Source organism: Stigmatopora argus, chromosome 1, assembly GCF_051989625.1.
Source record: "Stigmatopora argus isolate UIUO_Sarg chromosome 1, RoL_Sarg_1.0, whole genome shotgun sequence".
NCBI classification, from domain to species: domain Eukaryota; kingdom Metazoa; phylum Chordata; class Actinopteri; order Syngnathiformes; family Syngnathidae; genus Stigmatopora; species Stigmatopora argus.
In genome coordinates, this window is record NC_135387.1 from 16,995,795 (window position 1) to 17,008,488 (window position 12,694).

Consider the following 12,694-nt stretch of genomic DNA (forward strand, 5'->3'; position numbering starts at 1 on the left):
ACAATCTAAATTGCCCTAGGTATGAGTTTGAGCATGAATGGTTGTTTGTCTCCTCCGAAGTCAACTGGGATAGGCTCCCCCCCCCAGTGAGGATAAAGGGGTTCATAAAAAGGATGAATGAATGAACTGTCAATGGCATTGAAAGAGTTAAAGACAACAACCATCAAATTCATGGTAAATAGCAATAATATTACTAAAACAAACTGCACAACAAAGAAAATATCCAGCGAGAGCAACAACACAAAAAAATAAACAAAATCACAACCAAGATATCTCAATTTATTTACATTGTAAAGCAAAACATGGGCACTGTTTCAATGACTAGATCAATCTAGTGTTAAAATAGAGAAGTTTAATAGAATGTAGGCTGGATTTCGTGTGCAGTCCAATAATAATTTCAAACTAAAGTTTAGTGAGGAGCTGACTGGGGTAAAGGTGTTGTCAGTAAAGGGTTAAGCCCTGAAGTGGAAGTAGTAACTGGCTTCCCTCTCTTTCTCTTTCTCGTTCTCCCCGCCCGACTCTGTCTGGATCGCTCGATTTTACAGCGAAGTCATGCTTCTTCATTTTAGCTCGATTTGTCAATAAAAATATGCCAACGTCGACTAGTTTCAGCGCCGCGTTCATTCGATGATCCAAAGCGGCCAAAGTGAGGGCGTTGAGGACAATTTGGGGGGAGGTGAGTGCGCAAAACACACACAAAAACCACGCCACTTTCTTCGGCCGCGTTTTATTCAACAAGTAACAGAAGTTAGACGCAACAACGAGCCATCTTCTTATCCTGGAAAGTTTCACAACAAGTTCTGGGTGTGTCGTTGATGTAATGTGCGTGATTTCGTTAGCCTGTTTTGTTCAACTGAAGAATTGCGTTTTTTCCAGCTAGATTTTGTGTATATAGTCATGTTGGCTCTCGGACAATAAAATGAGACCACTTCACATGATGGGGGGGTTGGGACATTACTACTCGTATATTAGTTTACTCAGCTGTCAACGTCATAATTTTGTCTCATACCAAACATTCTTTTGTGGTCTGCTGTGTGTGCGTATGTGTGTGTGCGTGTGTGCGTGCGCGCGCGCGTGCGTGTGTCCGTGTGTTTCAGTAAGGACCGTCACTTCTACGAGGTCAAAAACAGTCATGGCTTTCTTCTTGTCTATTTTGCTAAAACACATCCAGGAAACAGAGACCGGTCAATCACAGAGCAGCACAGAACATATGTTTAAAGTTTTAGGTATCATATCACTACCAATCATAATTTCCCAGGTATGAACCATAGATAGGGTCCCAGCATTCTGATTGTGGTAATTCCCATATGGCATTTACTAAATCTAAATACAGAATTCACAATATTTCCCAAGATATGTTTTACTGATGCCCATATTTTTAGGCTAGTAACAATCCGCTCATCTCATTTTCTGAACCACTTTATCCACACTTGGGTCGCAGGGGTTGTTGGAGCCTATCTCAGCTGACTTTGGGCCAGAGGCGGGGGACACCCTGAATTAGTGCCCAGCCAATCACAGGGCACAAGGAGACAAACAATCATCCATGCTCACACTCATACCTAGGGGCAATTTAGAGTTTCAAATCACCCTACCATGCATGTCTTTGGAACGTGGGAGGAGTGCCCGTAGAAAACCCACGCAAGCCCAGGGAGAACATGCGAACTCCACACAGGTGGACCGACCTGGATTTGAACCCAGGTCCACCACTGTGAGGCCGACGCGCTAACCAATGCGAAATATAATTCATTCATTCATTCATCATCTGTACCGCACATCTCCGTAAGGCACGTCTCAAACCGATTCCACAGAGGGCTGCATGGGGTCCTGGTCTTTGTTCCAACCGATCCAGTGCCGACATTTTAACCAATCAGGTTTCTTCTAAAATAAGTAGCACCTGACTTTAATTAACTGATTACACTTGCAAAAGGTATCCTCTTGTTGAGTTGGAATGAAAACCTGCACCCACTGCGGCCCTTTGAGGACCGGTTTGACACCCCTGCCGTAAGGGTTGTCGGAGCCTATCCCAGCTGACTTCAATCGAAAGCCAGACTACACCCTAGACTGGTCGCCAGTCAGCCGTAGGGAACACAGACGAACCACCATCCGCACTCACAATCATCACTCCACTGATCAGGAATCGATCCCATGCTTTCCCAGTCAGGCTAATGAACGACTACACTATCAGATGGTTGCAAAATATAATGTGACCAATAAACAATCTTGATATTAGTTGTCAATGTGTTTCTGGCTCCGTCGTCACATACAGGTATTGAGTATTTGCATAAAAGCACAATATCGTGGCTAACTGCACTCAAATCTGGCTAGAAGATTTCAATTCGCTTTAGTTGCGTTGGCTGTGGGATTGCATGAACAGTGACAACCCTGCGTAAATTGATATACACTATGTACTGTACATTTTTGAAAATTTCTGTCTGACTTGCTTTTAATCTTTTGTAAAGGTTGGCACAAGTCCCAGCCCCTACCTTAGATGAGGCAAGATTTACGAGCTATGACACAAGTATCAGCAGCCAAGAGGGGAAGAAGCTTTATTGGTAAGAGTTGATTATTTCTATTTTGGCGATGTGTCTTTGATTTCCATACATTTAAGCCTGTGGAGTGCCTGCCCACCCATTCAGTGTGAAATGAGACAACCAGCAGTGGCTGCTAAGTCCCTTGACAAAATAATGATAAATTTAAATGTTATCGTATGCCATTTCTGTTTCTTTTTACAGCTGCTGTGGTTGCACCTAATATTTTGCTTTTATTTTCATGGTGGGAAATATGTGACTCACCTGTAAATGTTTGACAGTTCAATACAACCTTAGTTTTTGACGTCACTCTTTAATGCCCCTTCATCTAAAAACGGTGTGAATTCCTATGAGCTGAATGCCAGGAAATGTTGGTGGAGGTATTTCATTTCCTCATAGATTAATAAATGGCATGATTATTTTGAGTGATTAGTATATCCTCCCCATTTAGCAGCAAGCATTTTTTTCCAAATCATTTTTAATGCTTCTTTTTTCCCCCATAGTTTTTGACCTCGTTGCACATGATCAACTAAATTGGAGCAACTCTCAAGATGCGTTCCAGTGCAGATGGACAATCCAACGTCAACGGTCGAGGCCACACAAATGACAATAATAACAACAACAACAACGTAATCAATGAGAACAGTGGAAATTCTGGTTCCCAGTATGCACTCTGCGCCCTGGGCGTTGGACTTGTGGCCCTTGGCATTGTGATGATCGTCTGGAGCGTGGTGCCTGCAAGCCCGACTGGTAACAACAGCAGTAGTGCAGGTGGTGGAGGAGGTGAAGCGGATTCTTCTGAAAACAGGAAAAGCAAAGCTTCCTCTGTGGCCTTTGTCCTGGTGGGCTCAGGGGTGGTCATGCTGCTGCTGTCCTTGTGCCTGGGAATGAGGAACAAGCAGAGGGAGCAGCGGAGGCTACAGGAAGCGCAAAACCACAGAGGTGTGACAGCCAGGGAGAATGGGGATGTAGAAATGTAAGTATAAAACCTTTCATTGGGCCCAAATCATATCAGGAACTTTTGCAGATATATTACATTGCGGCTGTATTGGAATTACTGATCTAAAATGAAATATTTTGAAAAATCAGGGTAAATAAGAATATAAAAAAATTACTGAACAATATATACTGTACATAGGTACATATTATTGCCCTGCTTAGTCAGCTCATCATTTTTCACGTATTGTTCTAAAACTGCTGAAAAAAGATAGTAATATACCATTGTAAAACATGAACTAAAATAATTGTGATGTAAAGTAAAATACCAACATAAATGAAGTCGATGGTTGGTAACTCAAACAAGGAGAAATAGTCATTCTGGAGATCTGAGGATTGCGCCTGACCGGCACATTATGCGAACCTGTTGAAAACTGAATGTGAGCTATGCAGAAAGAACCATTGTTCAAAAGAGCCCCACCACCAGACAGAGCAAATGGAGTTGCTGACATTCACTTTATAATGTGCTCAACCTCCAGTCCTGGAATGAAATAGTCGCACAGCACATCATTAACTTTCAATGGAACAAGACAGACTGAACTTTGGACAATGGCGGTTGGTCTTGACTCGGTCATTTTGCATCTCAATCGATAAAAGCAATGCACTGCTGACAAAAGACCTTAAATGCTGTCTTGGTGTTTTGCGTCATTATTATTGCTTAGATGGCACGGTGGACGAGTGCTTAGCACGACCTCCTCAAGGATTGTAAACTCCATCCCTGGTAGGTTCTGACCTTCCTATAGGGAGTTTGCGTGTTCTCTCTGGGCTTGCATGGGTTTTCAGCACCCTCGCGACCTTGTGAAATGAATGAATGAAGATTCTATGTTCAGTCGTACTTGCTGCATTTCAGAGTATGTCTCTATTTCTATTTCCAGTGCCGAGCAAGACACCCAGCGTTATGCTGTCCCCACCTATGAGGAGGTAGTGGGCAGTGGGCAGTACCCTGTCCGCCAGAGCAACCTTCAGTCCAGCTCGTCCCAGCTGCCCTCCTACGACGACTTGGTCCAAGTTGATGGGGTGCAGTATGAATTTGAAAGTTCAGAGGTGGCGGATCCCGGATCACAGCCTGGTTCTGCCTCCGGTTCCACACTTGCTTCGGCTTCAAATCGAAAACCTGGTAAAAGTGGCCGCAAGCTCCTACCCATAAAAATCCGCAGGATTAAATCAGAGAAGGTGCCCAATTCTCAACCATCTGCTGGGATAAGTATAGAACCTCTCACCCCACCACCACAGTATGATGACAAGGTGCCACCCCTTTGATAATGACTTTCAATCATGCATAGTTGCGTCCAACTTCCATCAGGTTTGGTCTTAGTGAACTCATGAACAACAGACCCCATAACCGCTTGTCAATTTCATTTCATGCTTCATCATTCCAAGGAACAATGACTTTTAATTAGAAATCCTGCAATTTTTCATTTTTTAGGGTGGACAAGCAATCCCCAAATGTAGTTTTCCATGATGCCAAAGTGGATACATCAGCAAATTGATCATGAGACTTCACTCGTTATTATTTGCATGCACACACAGCTCTGAGCAGCTGTTTAAGCAACTCTCATTGACATAAGCCAGGAAAGTGGATGACTTTGGTCTCTTCAGGCCTGACCCCATCTAGGAACTATTGTTACTGCACATGAACATCCTGAGTGGCTATGATATCATTGCTTTTAGATTTTGGTAAAATGAATGAGACGGCTTTGATAAGTCTTGGCTCCTGCTCAAGGATGAGCTTAACTTCTTCATCCTTTCATAACCTAAGACCAACATCTTTGATTTTTACATGTTGAAATTTAACTTAGTAGGAAGTTGTACCAAAATTAGTGACAGTATTGAACTGCAACTGTATTTTTTATTCTGTCCAATGAGAGTATCGCCACTACACTTGTGACCTGCAGCATTGCAGTCCACAAAGATACCACACTTTCCCACATAAGTATACTCCATTTACATCACTGATAGGAATGATTTAACAAATAAAATAACTAGTTATTGGATGATGCCCGGTGGGACACTTTGTGGTCTTATATGGTTGTGCCTGTTTTCCTACTTTTCTCAACTTTTGTAAAAACAGGGGGAAAAAAACAAGCAAACTTTTCACCAGTAACACTTTACAATAGACTCTTACACAGTTCAGTATTTTTTCATATAGATGTGACTGCATTCTACAGCCTTTTTGATACTACAATTCCTATCGACCACATGTATTCAATAAGTGCTGAATTTTAAATGTGTATTCAATTTCAATTCATGTTGATAATTTTTTTAACATGAGGGTTAGGAATTGTTGCAGAATGCTGTTTTCACTGGGTGGTGTAGTTAAAGCTATATGAAGAACTTACACTTAATGTGCCACCATGCCATGAAAAAAGGGCAACTTGTTACAAAAACATGATGGAACATTTTATCCACTCTTTTATCTCCAAGTTAATCCGTTCCTGACTACCCCTTCCTCGATAGTCACTCGGCCCGAACTGACTTCTACTCTTCCAATTCCGTGTCAGTTGATCTTTTGCATACATTATGTAGGAAATAAGGTAAACAAGGGGAACAATAGAAGAAGCCAAGGGCCTTGACGTGCTTGTCATGGCAAGAGCAGTCGAGCTCTGCAAGTCGAAGCCTAGACTACGCTCATCTGTTAGCCTTTTTTTTCTTCATTCTATTCAAGATGACCAACAGAGGGTGTCTTTGAGTGTGCAGCTGCACTGTTCTAACAGCAAGACTTGGTCATCAACTACAGCTTGACTCACAGCCCTGTTTTCACCTCCAAGTACAGTGGCAAAGTGCCACAGAGCACAAGGACCCATTCAGAGAAAAATGTTGCCATTAGCATGCACTCTTTAATCAATACCTGCTTTAGGTCAAATGAAACAAGGGCATAGAGTGGCTCAAATATTAGAAGAGTCCTTTGCCTGGGGTTTGAATGAAATCAAGTAGTTGTGAGTAAATGTGGGAAAAGGAATAAAATGATGTACTTCATGTGTTTGTATCAAGCAACAAAACATTTTTTCTGTATTAGATCAACACTGTTTCTGGTCATGGAGTACCTCATTTGCTCGCAAAATTAAATTTTCCATGAATGATTTTAGGCTGGCAATATTGCTTTTCTGTGAAGAATGTCGATTGCAGAAAAGTTGCAGTTTTTTTTCTCCGCTCTTTGTATTTTTTTTGCTCATATTTAAATATATGTGTAAAATGACGTCCCTCTGTTAATGGAACACAGTGTTTAAAGAGTATTACATAGGAATAAAAAGAGTTCTGTGAAGCATGTATTTTTTTATCTTAGTGTAAATTATTGAGGACACCAGTACAATTTTTTTTTAACTTAACTTAAACTGGATGTTTTTGTTGATGTGGTAAAATGAGAGTGGCGCAAATGCAAAACATTGGAAGGTAGACCTGAGTGTTTGATGTAACACAAACTGATGCAAAAAAGTGAATTAGTACTTGAAAGACTTCACCTTGAGTATTTTCATTGTTGCAAATTTTACATTGGTTTATTTTGTACTCGTCCTGATGATAAACTCAAATTGTAACAGCTGAATCAGTCCTTGCTCATTACCTGCAGGTACAAGAGCAAGCATAATACACAAAATCCTGTTTTTCCAAAGCCATGGGTTAAAAAAAACATTTTGCTTACTTTTTCTATCCAGTCCAGGTAGGAGCTGACTTGGGTAAATACAGTTGGCTTCATGAACACATTGCAGCCCTGACCTGACCCAAAGCTCACCACGCCATAGACGGTCCAGGATGCATCGGGATTCTGGCAATTCAGAGGACCACCAGAGTCCCCCTGTCAGGCACACATAAATACTATATTATACCTTTTTGTGTACCATGATAATGACTTGGCTTTCGTAATTCTTTTGAGCTCACGTTACAGCCTGCTGCGACACCATCTCCACCAGCACAAAGCATCTTGTTGGTCACCAAAACACCCCACCAATTAGGCTGCGAGCAGGTGTTGTGGTCAATCACAGGCAGGAGAGCCTGCTGCAGGATGTCAGCAGGAATACCATCAGCTGGGAGAAACAAAACAGACTTATAAATTAAGAGAATCTTGGCTAAGGTATTTTGGTGTTTATAGTAGCATCCATCTTTCAGAGGCACTACTTTAATTGCCAACACAATTGTACTTGAAATTTCACAATTTTGAGTTCTCATTTTATATGCTGGCAGCTGAGTGGTTAGTGCAGGGGTCGGGAACCTTTTGGACGAAGACAGCCATAAACACTTCATATTTTCAAACATTATTCCTTGAGAGCCATACTCAGAATTTAAAAGTAAAAATACATGAATGTGTGCATTTATTAATCATTTCACCACTTTGAAAGTAAAAAAAAGTCTCTGAATTATTTTAAGAATATTTTTTCACTGTTGCTAATCAATGAGAATCAATGAGAGTAAGCATGCAGAATAGTATAATGAAGAAAAATTATGATTAAAAAGGCGCTAGAGATAATGTCGGCGCCACAGTGTGATGCTCCCATTGGTACGTTCAGGACTTAGGTGGTCTCTCACCAGCGGTTCCCATATTTTATCACACAGGTTAGCAGAGAGCCATATACACCCATCAAAAGAGCCACATATGGCTCCCGAGCCATAGGTTCCCTACCCCTGGGTTAGTGCGTTGGCCTCATAGTGGGGGTCCTGGGTTCAAATCCAGGTCAGTCCACCTGCTTGGAGTTTGCATGTTCTCCCTGGGCTGCGTGGGTTTTCTCTGGGAATGCCGGTTTCCTCCCACATTTCAAATACATGCATGGTAGGCTAATTAACACTCACTGGACAGTCGACCCCAGCCAGTTATGTAGCATGCCATGCCATTAGGGAGGATAGAATTGCGTTGTGGAAGGCAGGAGGACATCATGGTGTCCGAAAAGACCACAGGGGTAGAGAGCTTGACCAGGGCAATGTCATTACTGCGAAAGCAACATGCATAAGGACATACAGAAACATTATGGAGTATTAAACATGACATATTTGGTAGTTAAAAGAGCCCACTTTCAAATGAGGCCCTGATGATGTCAAATAGTGTGGATGGCTGTGGGTGCTGTTACCGGCTCAGCATCATGTTGTAGTCTTCATGGGTGATGATTTGGGCTGCTTTACAAGATACCAAGCTTTCCTCACTAGCTTTCAAACTGTGCATGCCAATTTTCACTGTATAGTTGCTGCGACCACTGGAATTGCACATGACACATTTCTGTCACTATATTAGACTCAAGTGTGAGACCTTTAATTTCAATACTAGGGTCGTTTGCTGCCACCCACCGATCATACATTGCCACTACGCAGATGTGTCAAATAGTAGTGTATATCCAAAGTGTATATATATTTAATGTCAGTATAGTGCAAGATTACAGCAAATAATCAACTGAAAATATAGGAAAACAGTGATGACCTCATCCAATGTATGACCCATTTATATAAAACAACAGTTATCTATTAATAAAGTGCGATTTGTCTTGCAAAATTTACGCACACAAACAAATATTTCACGGTCATTTATATGTAGTTTTATTTACCATTAGAACTAGTTTGTTTTGGAAAAACAACTTCCCCCTTCGCCTTACTGCAGTATACTTGACGCTGTTGCGCTGATTGCGGTCCGGTGTTTTAACGAGTTGTGCTACCTAGTCAAAGTATGCTCCCCAAGCGCTACTGAATATGCGCATTGCCACCATGGCGCCCCCTCGCGAAATGTTATCAGCATTGATTTCTGCTTTATAATGTATTATTATGTCATTTTGTAATGTGTGAAATGGTTCAAATAATTTAAAAATATGAACTACCATTTTACTCTAACGTCGTTGCTCTAGTCGTTGGTTCCCACTGAGTAGTGTTGTGAAAGTGTATTTATTTTAGAGAGCTTTTTGACCAGCTACTAGAACAAGATGTATTATGCATAATAATAATAAGATCAATAATGGAATATGTATAATATAATGACAATGCAAGATATTAGCTGCGCTCGAACGGGAAGCAAAATTCGACGTGGTAGCACAACTCGTCAGAACACTGGCACACGTCAAGAAAAAAAATCAAAAACAAAATTGAATCTTTTCTTTTTTTAGCGATGAAAGGCGATCGCAGAGGTGTTGCACAGTGTTAGAAACAAATAAGAAGTTTATTTTAAAAAAAGATTCCTAGTAAATTATGCATTCATCGCAACAGGTGATGCACATGATGCAATTAACCCCTAAAACTTCTTTGCCACATTTGGACAAAACACTCCGAGTTAAAAGACAAGCTAATGCCATAAAAAAACCAACCACAACTTAACTGGATGGACATCAACACATATTAAGGTGACCAATCCGACAAGCGCGTTTGCCCTGAAAGCATCGTTTTTCGTTGCAGCCTTTACTATTTGGGGAAAAAAGTAATTCTGCTTGCTACGAGGGACATATGCTGCAAACATTTCGGAGAGAATGGGGCGAAAACAGTAGCAAATTGTCCCCTTTCAGTTACTAACAACAAAATTTGATGAAATGGTGAATTACAATGCGGCACAGATGAGAAATGATTCACCGTGCGACGCAATTCAGGTGGATGAATCGACTGATTGACAACGAGGCAATTTTCTGCGGTATGTCTTCCAAGAAGAAGTGCACGAGGATTTAAATGCATTCATTTCTCCAATTCACACCACAGCTGCTAGAAGCAGGAAAACAAGCATTCTGACTCGACATTATGGTAAGTCCATGTTATCATGCAAAGTTGTTTTAATTGCTTAATATGAAGTGCAACAGTTGTGTGTTTGCTGTTCAATTTAAATACTGTGAATTGACAAAGGGACTTTTAATTGAAATACCTGTGTTTCAAACCGGTTTGTCGAAACAAAATGATGGCCACCACTACATTACAGAGCTGCTTGTGTTTGGAACTACTATTGGGGCCCTCCCTGAGCCACGTGACCCCACGATGGCAACAAAAGTGTTGAAAATTCTCTTTCTACATGCCTATGGTATAGCTAGATATTATTTGTTTTCGCAGCAATGCTATTCACTGCGATCGGCTGGCCACTGATTCAGGGTGTGCCCTGCCTCTGGCCTGGAGACAGCTGGGATTGGCTCCAGCACCCTGCATGGCCCTAATGAGGATAAAGTGGTTTAGAAAATGAGATGAGAATGCTATTTTGTGTTCAAATGTTTCCTCTGCCTCCAATGCTATTTAGTGTGAGATTTTCTGGCTATAATTCATTTTCAGGACTCAATTGTTCTGTCCCCATGTTTAAGATGTACCTTCAAACATACTACTCCATGCATTTAGAGGAAAATAATGAACATGAATTGAGTTTGAGCCAACATTTGTAAAGAATGAAGAGAAATATTTCTTCGACGCCCTGACTACAAGATAGCTAAAAACCTACCTATAGATACACATTATTTGAAACCAATGAAGGAATACATGTGATAATAAGAAATATTTCTCTTCAAGAACCAATGGACACCCTTCCCTTATTTTCAGTCTTACTTGAAGCAGTGTGCAGCAGTTAGGACCCACTCAGATGAAATAAGCGTTCCCCCACACACATGGTTCCAGTGCCCTGTTTTGTCTGACTGGAGGGATACCTGTGTGACCCCAAAGAAAACTTTTTCTTTAATGTTGTGACATACTATGTAGACATTGTTAAAGAAGTGTGCTCTATAAAGTCAGTAGAAGAAGATTACAGATATAATGGATATAAATCAATGAATCCCATGTAGACTCCCACCTGCCAAGGCCAACTGTGTGGCTTTACGTCCACACCTGCTACCACTCGATCCAAAACAGGAGGGTAGGCTGGATGGCCGCATCCACAGACTAAAAAGAATTTCATTTTATGATAGTCCTTTATCAGCTCACAATTGGTCAAAGGTTCATCATCAAACTCTCAATTGCATTCAATAAATGACAACATTCTTACCGTACACTACCATAAAAGTCAGAAGCAATAGCTCCTTCATTTCTGCTTTTGTGGATTATGTCCCAGTGGCTGTACTGCGAAAAAGAGTTTGTTTGAGCCAAATAAGTTGGAGGCTGTAGCAGGGGGCACTGACTAAGCATGTGGTCTGAGAAGGAATTTTCCCAGCAAAATTTGATTATTTGGATTTACTAATTGCATGTCATGAGTAAGACAAGGGTACATGTCGATATCGATATAGGTATATATTTACATACTTTGTTGAAAGGCATTTTTAAAAATGTACTTTCCACATGGAACATTGATATTTTATTTTTTTCATTATTTTATTACATTTTTCATGCAATAGTTTTACATTTTTGAGGTATTGAATTTCTTTTGCTCTTTAACTATTAATATGTGAAAAAATATATCCTGTGAGCAGTAATTCTAGTAAAAACATTTCAAGTTTGAATTGGAAATTGAAAATTAAGTTTTACCTTTAAATCTAATATGGGATGTGTTTGTTTGACCAAAAAGTCCGCCTTTTCTGAAAATTTTCTGTATATTGTGAAATACTGTTATTCTTCCTCTTTGCCATATGTGACGTTCCCAAAAAGGTTAGTGTTGGCAGATAAGCTTTCAATAGTGACGTCTAAACTGTAATCTTCAAAGTAGACCCCGCAGCACGCTACCCTCAAAATTATCATTTGTTTAAAACAAAGAAAAAAAAAGTACATTGCTCAAATGCATCATTGCACTTCTCAGCCCTGAAAAGAAAACCAAAACATACTATTCCACACAAAAAAATCCCTGACCTATTACTCTTCTGACACTGTAGTGTCTGGTGTTCGTATAATGCCAAGTAGTTTATCATTATTATTATTTTTTGTACTTCCAAGAGAACTCACAGAAGCCATTTCAGTTGGCCCTTTGGTGAGTACTGAAGTGTGCCACAAGATGGTGACAAATAGCTACATTAGCCCTTGTTGAGAAGTTTAATTCAAGAGTTGCAGTAATTTAATTCACTCTTCTCAACATTACTATACTATGTGTAGTTAAATGACAAATTACTTTGAAGAAAATATTATTTAAACAATTTTAAATGAGCCTTACTTAACTCAGTTCATTAACTATCTTGAATTCACCTCTACATAAGCAAACAATGTACTGAAATATAATTAAAAGGACACGCAAATGTAAAAGTTTAGTTGGGAAAAATAGGCATGAATACTACTAGAATTGGATTGGGATCATGTACTTTGCGTAGGTATTGGCCATTACTCAA

At 40.4% G+C, this 12,694-nt stretch overlaps 2 protein-coding genes across 2 annotated transcripts; one reads left to right on the forward strand and one right to left on the reverse strand.

Annotated features, from left to right (window-relative positions):
• The first annotated feature begins 445 nt into the window (after positions 1-445).
• On the forward strand, positions 446-6,786 carry tmem51a (transmembrane protein 51a). The gene is made up of 4 exons (XM_077604187.1): positions 446-676; positions 2,460-2,552; positions 3,032-3,504; positions 4,400-6,786. The coding sequence occupies exons 3-4, from the start codon at positions 3,080-3,082 to the stop codon at positions 4,782-4,784; spliced, it is 810 nt and encodes a 269-aa protein (XP_077460313.1). The 5' UTR covers positions 446-676; positions 2,460-2,552; positions 3,032-3,079; the 3' UTR covers positions 4,785-6,786.
• A 204-nt stretch (positions 6,787-6,990) lies between these two features.
• Positions 6,991-11,993, reverse strand: LOC144076851 (chymotrypsin-like elastase family member 2A). The gene is made up of 9 exons (XM_077604188.1): positions 11,907-11,993; positions 11,431-11,504; positions 11,239-11,327; positions 10,998-11,095; positions 8,579-8,701; positions 8,304-8,440; positions 7,398-7,543; positions 7,162-7,314; positions 6,991-7,083 (listed from the first exon to the last, which is right to left on the reverse strand). Exons 2-9 carry the CDS (start codon positions 11,468-11,470, stop codon positions 7,066-7,068), a joined length of 804 nt encoding a protein of 267 aa, XP_077460314.1. The 5' UTR covers positions 11,471-11,504; positions 11,907-11,993; the 3' UTR covers positions 6,991-7,065.
• Positions 11,994-12,694: the final 701 nt, after the last annotated feature.

What these genes read in the sequence shown, in the direction of transcription:
- tmem51a (XM_077604187.1), top strand. Translation starts at nt 3,080, where the DNA reads ATGCGTTCCAGTGCAGATGGACAATCCAACGTCAACGGTCGAGGCCAC. An exon ending in GAGAATGGGGATGTAGAAAT is followed by an intron (nt 3,505 to 4,399) that starts GTAAGTATAAAA and finishes TTCTATTTCCAG; the next exon opens with TGCCGAGCAAGACACCCAGC.
- LOC144076851 (XM_077604188.1), bottom strand. Translation starts at nt 11,470, where the DNA reads ATGAAGGAGCTATTGCTTCTGACTTTTATGGTAGTGTACG. An exon ending in ACTGCTGCACACTGCTTCAA is followed by an intron (nt 8,702 to 10,997) that starts GTAAGACTGAAA and finishes GTGCAATTCCAG; the next exon opens with TGGTCGCAGCAACTATACAG. An exon ending in TACAACATGATGCTGAGCCG is followed by an intron (nt 8,441 to 8,578) that starts GTAACAGCACCC and finishes TTGCTTTCGCAG; the next exon opens with TAATGACATTGCCCTGGTCA.